Source organism: Rhinolophus hipposideros, assembly GCF_964194185.1.
Source record: "Rhinolophus hipposideros genome assembly, chromosome: 5".
Taxonomy (NCBI): domain Eukaryota; kingdom Metazoa; phylum Chordata; class Mammalia; order Chiroptera; family Rhinolophidae; genus Rhinolophus; species Rhinolophus hipposideros.
Window position 1 is genome coordinate 23,292,360 of NC_138051.1, and position 14,889 is coordinate 23,307,248.

The following is a 14,889-nucleotide window of genomic DNA, read 5'->3' on the forward strand; positions in this document are numbered from 1 at the left end:
TTCTGCTCTTTAATCTGACACGGCTACTGTTTTTTTCTGGGTCCTACTGCTGATACTGGGAGGGTGCAGGGGAGGCAAGCTGTGCGAGGTTGGGGACAGGTGGCCAGGCTCTATGGCTTTGTTTTCTGCCTGGCAGTGAGGACTGTTAGACTGCATTTCTGTATTTGGTCTTTGCCCTGAGGTCTCTGCTCCAATCACTGTATTCAGCCATATTATATGCTGATCCCTTAGGTAGAATTGCCAGGGCCACAGAGAGTGCACCTGCAGTCTCAATATTTCTCCCAGGACTGCAGTGAGCTCCGGGCTGCATCCCACAGCCCCCAACTCTGCATTTCTTCTTTCCTTCCCCTGTTCGTCCTGATTCACCCACTTCAGACGTGTCAATGTGCGGATCTCTCAGACATCTTTGTATGTTGTGTTGGGAATCATTTGTTTTTTCAGTTTGAACAATTGAACAATTATAGTTGTTCAATTTGTTGTAACTTCAAGGGTCTGAGATATCAAGGAGCACCCCTCACGTTGCCATATTTCTCATGTCACTCTCTGCGATCATTCATTTAAAAGAGGAACACTGACATACGTGGACACCCAGAGGTTGATGGTCTTTCCAGTTAGTGTGGCTCCTCTATCAGGGAAGGGGGTGTAAGAAAAATGAAATGCGACAGCCTGGGTGCAGGCTCAGGTGTAAACAATGCTATCACTTGTATTCCATACTGCATATCAAATAGAAACATGTAGGCATTCATTAGAGTCTCCCACCTAAGGATCTGGCACTCCCATAATGGTCAAAGCCAACTGGCTATCTGGCCTTATTAGTAGGCAGTTAGGACAGATAGAATAGTGAGAGTGTGAGTTTTGTTAATACTACCTTTCTCCATGTGCTTCAGCTCTGATCAGGAGAGAATAACTCTGGAGACCTAGTATCTGATGTAGCCAGATCTGACCAGGTGACAGTTTCAAGAACAATGATGTCATCCCTCTAGAGGTGAAATGCCATTGGGTAGATGTGCAGGCATCTCTTGGACGACATTCAGAAACTTGCTGCTCGTGACCATATTATGCTGCATAATTGGTCACCAAGGCATCAGAACCAAAAGGACCAGTCACATATCTGAAGCAGAGATCAAAATTGCCAAGTAGTGAAAGGATACCCTGAGAGACAGGTTATCCTTATGGAAGCTTCTGACAACCATAGTGTGGCTCCATAGCCAGTCGATGCCAGGATTTCCTTGCTGATGGGCAACATGGAGGACTATAATGCAGATTCACCCACAACCCCTTCTGCTGCTCACCACCCAACATCCATCTGTGAGGTCTGAATAGTGAGCCATTTCAGGTTTCATTTTCTAAAATAAGGCATTTATTTATTTTTTCTCTGTTCAGCTGTTAGCACATTTAAGTTTGTTTCTGTTTTCTTTTGGTTGTTTTTTTTTTTCTTTAGGTAGTTTTGTTCATGATTTTTTTTTCTGTTTCTCATTGAAATATAAGTGGAATAATCTTTTTTTTTTTAATATTAGGAATTTTTGTTATTGTGTGCAGAAAAGAACTAGTAAAGGTCAAATGATCAAAAGCTTTGTTGATAACCCCAGACCAACATTCAAACTTAAGCCTCATTACAAAGGCCCATCTAATGTTAAAAGTAATTTTACTTGACATACGTGATAATTAACATGTCAAGTCAAATGCAGCCTATCATTATTAGCCATTACTTTATTGTAGAAATATTTATTGAGTGCTTGAAAACCGTGTAGTACTTTGATATAGCATGATGTCCTGGACAAAGCAGAGACTTAAGAATTTTTTATTTTTATTTATTTTTATTTTTTGGTTCTCATGGGGATCTTTACGCCATACAAAAGCTTCCATAGCAAACTACTGCCACCTCTAGTAGCAGAGCAGTTCCAAAAGATTTTGACTAATGTGCTTCATCAGTGCAATCAGATGTACTACATGTACAAATTTCATCTTTTCTACATTAAATTTCTACCAAGTGTGTAGAGATGGCCTTGCATGCTTATTTAGGGCAGTATGCTTAATATTGGAAATGATCCTAAGAAATTACAGATTTCTCAATATGGTATTCTAATTAAAACCTAATTAGCAATTCACAGTGCTGGAACTTGGATTTTTAGCACAGAAAAAAATAATTTCACTATGCATAGAAAGTAAAAATGTATTTCTTGGACCCATTAGATTTTCAAAAATATAAGGCAGCACATGTGGAATGTAGAGGTGTTAAAAATCTGAAGTGTGGGTTTCTCCATAGCTTTAAGCTTGAACAGTTTGGTATAATCAGTAAGCTTGCCAAACAGTATCAAAAAACTCATTTTCTTCAAGTGCTTTGTTTATCTTTAATAGAACCTTCATCACCCTGGTGTTGTAAATTTGGAGTGTATGTTTGAGACGCCTGAAAGAGTGTTTGTTGTTATGGAAAAACTCCATGGAGACATGCTGGAGATGATCTTGTCAAGTGAAAAGGGCAGATTGCCAGAGCACATAACGAAGTTTTTAATTACTCAGGTAAGAAGTCAATTAGAGCCAGAAAAAAAAGATAATATTTAATATCAAATGTTATCACTGTTTCACGGCAGCTTCCTAGCCTTGTTGCTTAGTCTCTACCTCCAAAGTCTAAACTGTACTCAAAAAGGTTGCAGTAGCTTACTGTATTTTCTAATTTATATCTGGTACCTAGAGTCCAGTGTACTAAATGAGTAATATGTATGAAGCCCCATGTATTAAAACTACTCATGAAATTTTAAAATGCACAGTGGCCGAGTCCTGGTTCTTTGAAAACATAATGGGTTTCCCTGTTAGATATTGAATTCTTTTATCTACACCTGTCTTGGTTGCTATACGAATACCATAATATGCTCCTTTTTCCATGAAAGTTTCCTTAGAAACCTGCTATGTTCATTTAGCTTATTTGACTGTCTTGAGCTTAACTGTTGTTCCTTGTAAGTTTTCTCTTGGCCTTTTAAATTTATGTCCTAGTAGAAGACATTTTGAAATAAACTTATAGACCAAACTAAATTATTTTGATGGTTTTCTTCTTTATAGATACTCGTGGCTTTGCGGCATCTTCACTTTAAAAATATCGTTCACTGTGACCTCAAACCAGAAAACGTGTTGCTAGCATCAGCTGATCCTTTCCCTCAGGCAAGTATAAAAGCTTCTCACCGAAAAGCCAGCTGACAGCATCATTGGCTCCCCTGTAGTGTTCGGTCACCTTGTCCCTCAAAGCCTCTATTTATTTCTAGTTGTACATGTTCATTTTCATCCATTTTTTACCTTCAGATATTTTGGGGACCGGCTTTTTTACCCTGGCTTCTCAGTCCAACCTGCCTTAATAACACACCCTGAGCCTTCTCATCTTGCCTCTTGGCTTCCGTTGTGTGCAGAGCCTGGAGAACTGACAGGCTTAGGCCAATGTGGAGAGCACTGGCCTGAGCGTGAGAACACTTAAGAGGCCCAGGGATGCTGACAGCTCTCTAATGCTGGCGGGACATGCAAGCTCAGTGTTGTTCTCAGGGACAAGTACAAAAGTTTCAAAAGGATGGGGAACAACTGGAGCTCGCCCCTAGAGAATCTTGACTCTGAAGTGTCCTGACTGAGGTGGCTGTCCTACCTTAGCTCCATGACCCCTTTAGGTCCCAACTGAGTGCCCATGCTGAGCTAATTTTGAGGATTATTGAGGATGACATGCCACATCTGTGCTTATCCTTCAATCTTTGTTTATAGTAAGCCTTGGAGTTAAGTCCATCGCTTCCCTGATTTGCATGATGTTTTCCTGCCTTGTTAAACAGTATTACCCACTTTTGAGTGTACATATTTTCAGATTTTTCACTTGGTTTTTTGGGGGGGAATAAAAGGGAAAATGTTCAGATGCTCTTTTTGTGAATGAAAACATACTTTGTTTTTTTTTGTATCGGTATATAAACCACTGTCTTCAACTGCATAAAATGTAAAACAGCTATTATTTCTACCATGATAAACCCATGCAATATATGTAAAGTATTATAGGTGTCTTTGGCAGACCTGGGTAAGACACACACAGGTACACAGTTTGTGACCTTATCATTTCTGAAAACCATTATTGTCAACAGGTGAAACTTTGTGATTTTGGTTTTGCCCGGATCATTGGAGAGAAGTCTTTCCGGAGATCAGTGGTGGGTACCCCAGCTTACCTGGCTCCTGAGGTTCTAAGGAACAAGGGCTATAATCGCTCTCTAGACATGTGGTCTGTTGGGGTCATCATCTATGTAAGCCTAAGTGGCACATTCCCATTTAATGAAGATGAAGACATACATGACCAAATCCAGAATGCAGCTTTCATGTACCCACCAAATCCCTGGAAGGAAATTTCTCACGAAGGTAATCTTTTCCACTCAAAAATAATGTTTTAATCCTTAAGTGTTACATTCTTGTTTCTGTTGTAAATTATTGAATTGATAAATGCTCATTGTAAGTTGCCCATTGGAGTAGGGACACAGATTGATTGAGGGGAATTGAGAAGTAAAGGAAATGGAGACCAAATCTGTCCTCTGATGAAATGTGCATGTATTATAAGGAAATTGAAAAACATTTTTGGAGGTAAATGGAGCCAAGTAAAATTGTTAATATTGTGGTACATTTCCTTAGAATTTATAAATATGTATACATTGATATAATGCCAATACCTACTCTTTACTAAGACTAATCTTAGTATACAACTAAGAGTCTATAATTGTTTCTGTCTTAAGCACTTTTAATCATACTTTTAATCTATTACGGATACAAGAACTTTATGATACTGCTACTTTAATGATCATATGACATATATTAATATAACAAGTTCTTTGTGCTGACTTCCTTTGCGTGACATTAGAGCATGTATGATTTTTATTTAGCCATTTCCCTGGTATTACATTTTTGGGTTATTTCTATTTGTTCAGTATTAGATAATCTTTACATATATCTTATATGTATATCTGATGATTGTTTTAGGGTAGATTATCTAGGCAGTGTTGCATTATTTAAAGTTAAATTCTTTTTTTTTTTTAACGCTTTTATTTATTTGAAGTGTGTTTTTCCAGGACCAATTAGCTCCAAATCAAGTAGTTGTTTCAATCTAGTTGTAGAGGGCGCAGCTCACAGTGGCCCATGCGGTGATCGAAACGGCAACCTTGTTGTTAAGAGCACCACACTTTAACCAAATGAGCTAACCCCCCGCCCCTAAAGTTAAATTCTTAATAAGTGTTTCCTTCTCAAAGAAAGAGAAGTAGTTCTAAAAGTGGCAGGGGCAGTCAGGGCAGAGGATGGTTTGGAAAGAAGTTCCTCAGTGAATGTTCTTTGGAGTTTATTTAATTCTCACAAAAGCCTTGTAAAATAGGTTTTACTGTTATACCTACATATCACGTGAGAACACTGAGGCAAAAGAAGTGACACCACAGGCCAAAATCACACAGCTAGTAAGTGGCAGAGCTGGAATTTATACCCAGACCATCTGAGCATACATTTTTAAACCATTAGTTCTGCTGCTTCTTTAGTTTTCAGACATCTAGTTCTAAGTTTATTCAGATTTTTCTCCACTTAAAAAGGTGAATACATTGATAGGTAAACATCTATTTGATACCTGTTCTTGCATGTGGTGGTGCAGAAATAAAAAAAGAACGTAATTAAGTTCTTAGACTATAGTTAGTATTAAATGGCAAGAGCCATTCATCATCAGGGCTTTGAGTTACTATTAGCAACAACTTTTAGCATCATCAAATTAGTTGTAAACCACAGCTAGATGGATGTATCTTAAAGAATCGGTGACCTACAAAAGAACTATCACGTAGCCAAAAGACTAATGAAATATTTAGGATAATTCAACAGAGGCAAAAAGTGAAGTGTAATTCTTTTTTCAGGAGGCAGAAAAGAAGGAATTATCAAGTAATCTCATGACCAGTACCCCTGTTAGAAAACGTTACCTCTTAATATGGTTAACCATTATATCTGATACCTTCAATCCAGAAATCCAGTAGACTGACTTGGTGTTGTTACTCTACACAAATCTGGACTGTCTCTGAAATCAGACATTTTCCTGCTATTCAGGAATAGGACTTCAAGAAAATGACCTGCACATTTTAATTTTTTTTTCTTGAAGTAGTGTAGTTTTTCTTGAAGTAGTGGAACAAATGGTGCCCTCTGGGAACATGGAAATGTGCTGGCCTTGTGTGTAAATATAACCTATTCAGGTGAGAAATGAATAGCTCTGGGTTATGAATGTCTAATCATCACTGGTAATAAAGACTAGAAACATAGATATCAGTAGCTCAAGAAACTTGTGGGGAAACCATAATATACATAACATCTTAAGTGATATGCAAGTAAAGGACAAAACAAAATGTTTTTCAAAGAACTTGAAAGCTTGTTGGGGAGACGAGTTACATGAATTTGGGAAAATGATCATTTATTAACTGGAATTGTTAGCTAGATAAAAGCAGGTCTCCAAGGTCAAAGGACAAAGAATCACTGTGGGCTTGACTAGTCAGAATTTCATTTTCAGAGGAGATGGAACTTAAGACAGTCACTAAAGAATGGAAACAAAGAAAGACAGCATTTCAGAAAGAGGGAATTACGTTTTATAATTCAAGAGGCATTTATATTTAACCAGGAAGTACACATTTTACTTGCCTATAGATAAGTCTAAACACAAAATTTCCTTCCACTCAAAGTGATGTGGGGACCAGCGGACGTAGAACCCTCACTTTTCCAAATGTCTCAAGTATCAGTTTGGGAATTAACTGGTCTCTCTTCTCAGTATCTTCCTCTGATTCATTCTTGCCTTTTGAGACACAGGAGTTATTCTATTTGCCAGTCAAAGCTCTGAATGGCAAATGAGTTACCTGTTAGTGTATGAGTAAAGCTAATATTTGAACACAAAGAAAAGTTAAATTACGTCATAATACTAGCTGAGGCAGTTACAGGCCCAGATTCTATCCCATTATCTTGTTGAGAACATGTAATTCCCCGATTAGAAGTTATAACAGAGGCTGCTGGTACCAAATCATTTTAAACACATAGGATCTGATAAATACATAAGCAAACTAGCATCTAGCAAAGGGTGATCACAGCTGACATTAGTAAACTTTTAATCTCAAGATACTTCGAAGACACACCAGAACCACTAAGAATCCAGATACATGGAAATAAAAATTTAGGCACTTCAGTCAAAAGTAAAAATCAACAGCCAAGCGGTATGAGATATAGTCCTATCTGCTCTTCTAATTAGCTATCACTTACCTTTCTTAAACTTCAGTTCCTCATCTGTAAAACAGGGTAATGATTTCTGCCTACATAATGAGGTGGTAATAGAGACTGAATGAGATAAAGGATGTGAAAAGCATCTGTAAAGGCAGGTGTGGGTGAGCCAAGGATTTGGATTTAGGGGGAGAACAGCGGAACACTAAGCTAAGCGATTGCTCTGGCAGAAAACCAAAAATTGATTGTATAATTTTAGAAATTATATGCATATGGATGTTTCCCAAGTGTTCTTCAGACATATTGTTAATTGTATTTTCTTTCTTGGCATGAAAAAGCAAAAGAAAAGAGAAAGCTGTAGGTCTTTGCAGCATACATAGGTGTGTCAGAATGAAAAAAATTCTTTATCATGCATATTTTTCTGTTAGTGTAGACATGGACCTGATACGATGTAATACTATATATCGGACTGCTTGAGCTGCCATCGTGATTTTCACGCCAATCCTCTAATAAGTAATATGTTTTAGTCTCTATGAAGGTTAAATGACTTACCTTAAGGTCACACAGTGGTAGGGCTTGGATTTGAAATTGTTTGCCTTCATTCTTTAAACCATGCATTATTGCACACCAAAGGGTACTTGTTTCTTAGGGTTTATTATTTAGGAACCTACAGGGAATATTTTAAACTCATTATTTTTGTTGTAATAATATAATAAGCCAAGTACTGGCATTCTAGAGAAATGCTTACTAATAATTTATCACTGAATTAATCAGGATTCTTGTGTGCAAATAATAGAAACATATCTTTAGCTAACGGAGGCAGATGATACTTTATTGACTCACACAGCTGGGAAGTTCAAAGGTGAATCTCATTCATCTGGGTCCTATTGACTGAGAGCTGGGGAAAAGTGTCACATTTCTCCATCTCTCAGCTCAGCGTTACTTTATGATGGCTTCCTTCTCAGGTGGACTCTTCATGTGGTTCAGAATGATCCCCCAGCAGTTGTAGGCTTACCTGCTGCTCATTGTACATGATCTCAGAAGAGAAGAGTAATTACCCCTCAGGAGCCATAGAGTCTCTGAAAGGGGCACTGATTGGCTATGCTTCAATCCCTAATACCCTAGGAGCAATCACACAGTCACCACCTGGCTCTGATTGGCCATATAGATGATGGAGCGCCCCTCCATCGTTCCAGGTTGGAGACAGGAAGTTCCTGCAGGGAAAAGATAGTAGTCTAAAAACAAACACAAAAGCATTCGCAGATGAACATTATAAAAATAGGGATGATTTTTTTTTTTTTTTGGTTTGGTTTGGGGGTCTACTTTGCCAATCAAGGTATAATTTGAAAATTGAAAGAAAATTTGAGGAAAACTTGACTTAGCAAATGTTATAGGAAAAATGGAGATAGTGAAAAGAAATTTTGAAGGAAAATGATAGTCACAGCTAACACTTCTACAACATTTACACTATAGCCAAGCACTACTTTAAATACTTCATATATGAACTCATTTAATCGTCCCCAACCTTTGAGTAGATACTATTATTGTTTCCATTTTAAAGATGAGGCAGTGTAGGCTTGCCCTGGGTGGGCCCAGGTATACATCTTGTCATCTGGCTCCAAGGTAGATGTTCTAAGTCACTGCTTCTACAGTCTCTTGATTATCTTCTAATGAATTTAGCCATGCTGTCATAGTAAATTTTTAGTATGCTTTCACTAGCTTAGAGCTAGAGAAGCCATACTATTTTAATAATGTCTGAAAATACAGGGAAACAGGATTATATTGTGACAAAGACCTGAATTGAAAGCTTTTCCATTTACGAGTCTTGGACCTCATCCAAGTTACTTATTCTCATAGGTCTCAGTGTTCTTGTCTGAAATATGGTGATACAAATTCCTAACTCACTGGATCATTTTAAGTATTAAATGAGATTGTACTGGAAAGCTCAACACATTCACATTACTATATTAGCTTAAATATACTGAACACTTTCTATTTCCCAATCCCTTTACATGATCTGTATATCTATCTGTATATTTGTATTTAGTTATATACACCACACACACACATATAACTACAACTATATAAAGTTATATATGTGTGTGTGTGTGTGTGTGTGTGTGTGTGTGTAACTAAACACATATTTAATTACAGCTATATATTGCCTCCCCCCAAAAAACTGCAAGCAAGACTTAATCTGTGACTTAAGAAGAAGGTACCAGAGGTGTAGAGCTTCAAAATGGGCGATGGAAAAACTAACAGTCGGAATACAGGAATGCTTGCAAGGCAGGCATTTTAAACTTTGGCATGTTGACATTAATCAGAGGAACTAATTAAAAACAGAAACTCCCAGGCTCCACCCCCATAATCAGCTGTGGTGCGCCCTGGAAATGTAAGTCCATGGACCAACTTTGAAAAACACTGCTCCAGAGCCCTGGTTCATTAGGAAGGAATTATTTAAAATTAAATTCAGGAACTCCTGAAGGACCTGACAGCTGACAGTGCTCTTAAAAAGTTTAAACTAAGTTCCTAATATTCAAATTTAGATAAATTATAAAATTCCTCTCTCATTTGTAAAAATATATATAAACTCCAGGAAATACAAAAAGTTGTGTAATAAAGAAGTAACTAACATGTGTCATGATTTTGAGCAATTAAGGAAATGTAGGAAAAGAGGATCTATTTAATACTTGAAAACTTTCCTTTGCGTGGGCATAGATTTAGACATTTCACTTAGGTTATAATATAGGGTAACAGGTTATTGGCTATAGGGGATATGTGTTAAAATCCAATAGTTCATATATTAATAAGAGTTATATGTAAGTTATTGCACATATTGCTTGTTAATATTAAATTTTAGATAACCTTCAGCATGTCTTACTTCATTATAATTATGCAAAAGAATGTAAATACTGAAACTTCTACAACTGAGAATGAGGGGGTCCAAGAATTGATGAAGAGAGCTGTAAGAGCCCTAACTTTCACGGAGTTCACATGGGATTCTGCCTGGTGAATGGAGGGAGTTACACGTTTATGTATAAGACTTAGTACGTGACTTAATCCTGAGTTAATACTTTTTAGTAAATGTTACATATATGTGTGTATATACATCCTAATATGTACCAAGCACTGTTCTAAATTACAAAGGTGGCCACCAAATTAATTTACTATAACAACTTGGGAAATGGAGGTCAACAAGATAGAGAAAACTGAAGTGAAATGATTCATTTTCTTTAATGAAAGGGAGTCAATGTTTGTTTCATTTTTTTAAGGTTGTTCTTTTCAAATTGTCTGTAGTAAAGGGCCAATTTTATTTTGTTTTAATTTTTAAATAAATAATAAGATATAATAAAAATGTGACAGCAATGTTAAAATGTTATAAAAGTTTCCAAATACTTAGTCTCATTTTCTATACTTACCCCATCACAAACCAATAAATAGTTAACATGCTGGTACTGATCCACAGACCACTCTTTGAATAGTACTGTTTTAAAGTTACTGAGTCAAGCATAAAAGATACTTTGTTTATTGTCTAAAGTTATAGAAGTAATCACAAGAAATTTTTTAAATAGTTAAAAGAGGTCATCTCTGGAGAGTGGATCTAATGAGATGAGAGGTTTTTATTTGTTATTGTGATCTCATACTGATTGATTTAGTTCTTTTATAGATTGATTTAGTTCTTTTATAAGGTGCATATGACATTTTCATAAAAAATAATAAAAATAAACAAGAGTGCATGGAGAGAAAAAAGCCTCCAGGAATGAACGGCGTACAACCTTTTATATAACTTCAGTACTTTCATGCTTGGCCTAAAAGTTGCCTAACATTTTAAATATATAAACATACTTATAATATTCTACATACGAATAATATTTACTGAAGAGCTAGAGGGTTGTGTTTCCTTTTCTATAACACCAGTCTTCGCATTGTGCCTCAGCAGATGAAGAAGATGTAATTTTAAATCTCTAAACCTGTCTGTACCCACACAAAGGAGATTTTTCAAGTGGGAAAGTCAAATGAATTCTGTTTTCCTACATTCCTTTAGTTGCACAAGATCATAATACACATCTTAAATTGTCTTTTTTATATATGACTTTATTAGACAGCTCTTGTTTTCTCAAGCGTTTATTCTTAGAGAAAGAAGAGAAGTGACACAGAGAACTGAGTGACATGGATTCTATATCTGGGAAAGTGAGATGTAATTTGCTTCCGTGCAAGTTATCTTACCAGGAGAACGATGACAAATCTATAGCAATGGGAAAGCGTCTGTTAGAATAAAGGTGTATTTACATCATCAAATTCAATTGATGTGTTCAATTAGAGATACATGGTAAATCTGAGGAAGGTTAGTAATGGACCATGAAGATCACCAGAGAAATTACTGTTTTATCCTTTAGAGTTTTGATATTCCTTTATATGCCATTAGGGAAGCAAGCAGGCAGTAATCAACACAGAGGCAACCTCGGAAATTGTCTCACAGTGAGCCTCGACTCCCGCAGACAGAGATCATTTTCTGTGTTCACAGGTGAAGTCTGAAGAAGCACCTATTCTCAACTCACCTGCTGTGATGTTACTGCTCAGCTTCAGAGTCATATGGTTAGTTTGTATTATCAAGAATTAAGATCAGACACGCAGCCTTGACATACTGTACATAAAAAGGAGAAAAAAAGAAAATGCCCTTGCATTAATCCTATAGCTTGTCTTTACTTCACAATTATCAAATTGTCATGGTGCAGTGGTGACGTAGGTTTTTCTCCACTTGTGCACTTCCAGTCTCAGTGGTAGTATTTCTGCCTATGCCTTTCCCTGATAAGCACAGCCATAGGTTTTTCTTCCAGTTGGTCACAGTCCTATGCTGACATTTATGTATAATGTAGAATATATGGCATCTTGAGGCATAGAATATCCATAATAACATACCACTAAATTTATCAGAGAGTCTAAACTTTATTTTACAAGCAATTTTTGCCTTTCATTGTGGTAAATTCAAATAAAATTGGTCACAAGTGTGTTTTTCCCCCAGAAATTGGAAATGAAAAATACAGCCAGTACAAACACAAAGCAAAGCTAAATAAAAGCCTAGCACCATTACCACATGGTATGTTTTCAGAATCCAACAGTGTTCCAGAACACTAAACACTTAAGTTGGAAGTAGCACTTTGCCATGAAAAGAAACCAGCTGTAGGTCCCTCTTTCACTACATATTGTTCAAAACAAAAAATAACCTCATTGAAAATGAGCCTCGGGTAGATGAGACCCAGAAATCCAATGGTATGAGAAACAAAAGAGAGACAATTGTCATTTTAATAATTAAACTGTGTTTGTAACAGCTTACAAGGCCTGCAGATCTAGTAAGCCTGCTGAATATTAATGAATACATTGATTTGTCAACATATTAGCACCACTGTCAGACATAACATCATGGAGGAGGTGCAAGGGGACTAGCCAGTGAACTGCTTAAAAACACTTGACTGGGCTCCAGGAAATTCTATTACAATTGGTAAACTAAAGTGAATTACCGAGTTTCCTCGAAAATAAGACCTAGCCAGACAATCAGCTCTAATGTGTCTTTTGGAGCAAAAATTAATATTAAGACCCAGTCTTATTTTACTATAAGACTGGATATGATATGATATATGATATGATATGATATGACATGATATGATATATGATATGATACTAGGTCTTATATTAATTTTTGCTCCAAAAGACGTGTTAGAGCTGATTGTCCGGCTAGGTCTTATTTTGTGGGTCAGAACTTTCACTGGGGGTTAACATTTTAAACAGTCTGTACTTGGAATTCTGGAATTACTTAAATTAATATTTTAAAAAAACATACTCAATACTAAGGAACTTTAAAATTATGAGCCAAAGGTATACAATGATTTAAATAATATCTACTAGTAGAGTGAATTTTTAAATATACATTTGTATACGTACACGGATACATATTTCATACATGTTTCAAAATCCAAAAGAGTTAATATCTAAAAAAGTTGTTCCACCAGGAAAAGAATCATTTATTTTGATAATACAATTAATGGAATTTTTCTCTAATAAATAATTTGTAGAGAGAAACTGATCAAAAGAAATTTTAGCAAGAGCATTGGTATTATAAGTGCTCAAATATTGGCTTTTTATTTACCCCCCAAATTGAAATGTTTCCTATATATCCAAATTATAAAATTAAAATTTCACTTCTGAATATCTATCATAGTTGAGTTAAAATATGACATCTGAATATATGTGGAGATGTCAGGGTAGAAGAACTACAAAGTTTAAATATTCTGTAAGTTTGCTTTCTTCCACAGTGACAACAGAATATTTCAAAATACAAGATGTTAAACATTTTATGCAACCTCTATACTGCTCAGAAGTACCAATCCACTGAGCAGTTATCCAGAATATTCTTAAATTGCTCCAATAATAGAAAATAAGCAATTTCACAAGGAGCCCTCTTTCTTCATAATTTGACCCTAGCACAAATGAGCAAAATGTCTCTGTTTATACTTACTGGTAGAACAAACCCAATCCTTTTTCCAAATCAAAGCTTATCTCAGAGATTTGAAAGCAGCCATCGTATCACCCTGAGCCTTCTCTTTTCCTGGGCAGTCAGTTTTTCCTTCAGTCTCCCTCCTGTTCACTCTGGTTTAAACACTCCCCTCTTTGCTTATGTGTTTTTTTCCCCCAAAATCAAACCTCAAAATTGCTCTGACTCAGGGTTCAATGAGTCTAAGAGTAACGTGATGCCACCATTTCCCTCATTATAAAGAACACCTTTCTTTTAGCATGACATAACATGACATTTGATTTGGGGACAATAAGTAGATTCATGTTGAGTTTACTGTGAATTTGGATCCCTGAATGTTTACTCATGCATATTGTTGATAAGACAGATTTTTCAGTTCTATACTTAGACCTTTCTCGGGGTTGGGGGTGGGGGGTGAGATGGGACCTAAATAAAGGACTTAGTTTCTTTGTCCCTGTTAAATGCTATCTTACCAGTATGGCCCATAGCTCCGAATTATAGTTATTTTGGAAATTATTTGTGTAATGCAATTGTTTGTTTTTCCTGTCGGCATCTTCTGAGCAGAGGCTATCCTGAAACCATTCTGTGTCTTCCAGAAAACTGAACAAGGTGGGGCTAAGGACAAACACCTTTCTCTATGATTAGATACCTTTGTCTATGTTTACCCATCTCTTCAGGGGCCCTTTGGGCAATGTTGAACCAGTTGTGAACTACTTTCAATGTTCTCAAACCTCTGACCCCTTGCTACTCAAAATGTGGTCTAAGACTCTGCCTGGGAGACATTAAAATACAGACTCTCAGGTCACCCCAGACCCACCAAATCAAAACCTTCAGTTTAAGATTCCTGGATAATTCATATGCCTGTAAAAGTCTGAGAAACAAACAAACAAAAAGTCTGAGAAACACTCCTTAGCACATTATTCTCCACCCTAGCTGCACATGTTAGAAATACCTGAGGCACTTCTAAAACTGCCAATAACCTCCCCTAAAGATTTTCATTTAACTTTAAAGATTTTCCCCTAAAGATTTTCATTTAACCTTTGGCTTGAGTATTAGCATTAAAAACAAACAAACAAACAAACAATTTGACATACACTATTAATGTGCAATAAGAATGAAAGATGATACTGAACATC

General features: G+C 36.5%; 1 protein-coding gene across 2 annotated transcripts in view; it reads left to right on the forward strand.

Moving 5' to 3' along the window:
- The window catches only part of PRKD1 (protein kinase D1), a 301,801-nt gene that overhangs the window by 279,269 nt on the left and 7,643 nt on the right, over positions 1-14,889 (forward strand). For both annotated transcript variants that reach the window (XM_081049825.1, XM_081049824.1), the window contains 3 exons: positions 2,359-2,520; positions 3,058-3,156; positions 4,104-4,371. In XM_081049825.1, coding sequence (XP_080905951.1) covers positions 2,359-2,520; positions 3,058-3,156; positions 4,104-4,371 — 529 coding nt within the window. The remainder of the gene's footprint in view (positions 1-2,358; positions 2,521-3,057; positions 3,157-4,103; positions 4,372-14,889) is intronic.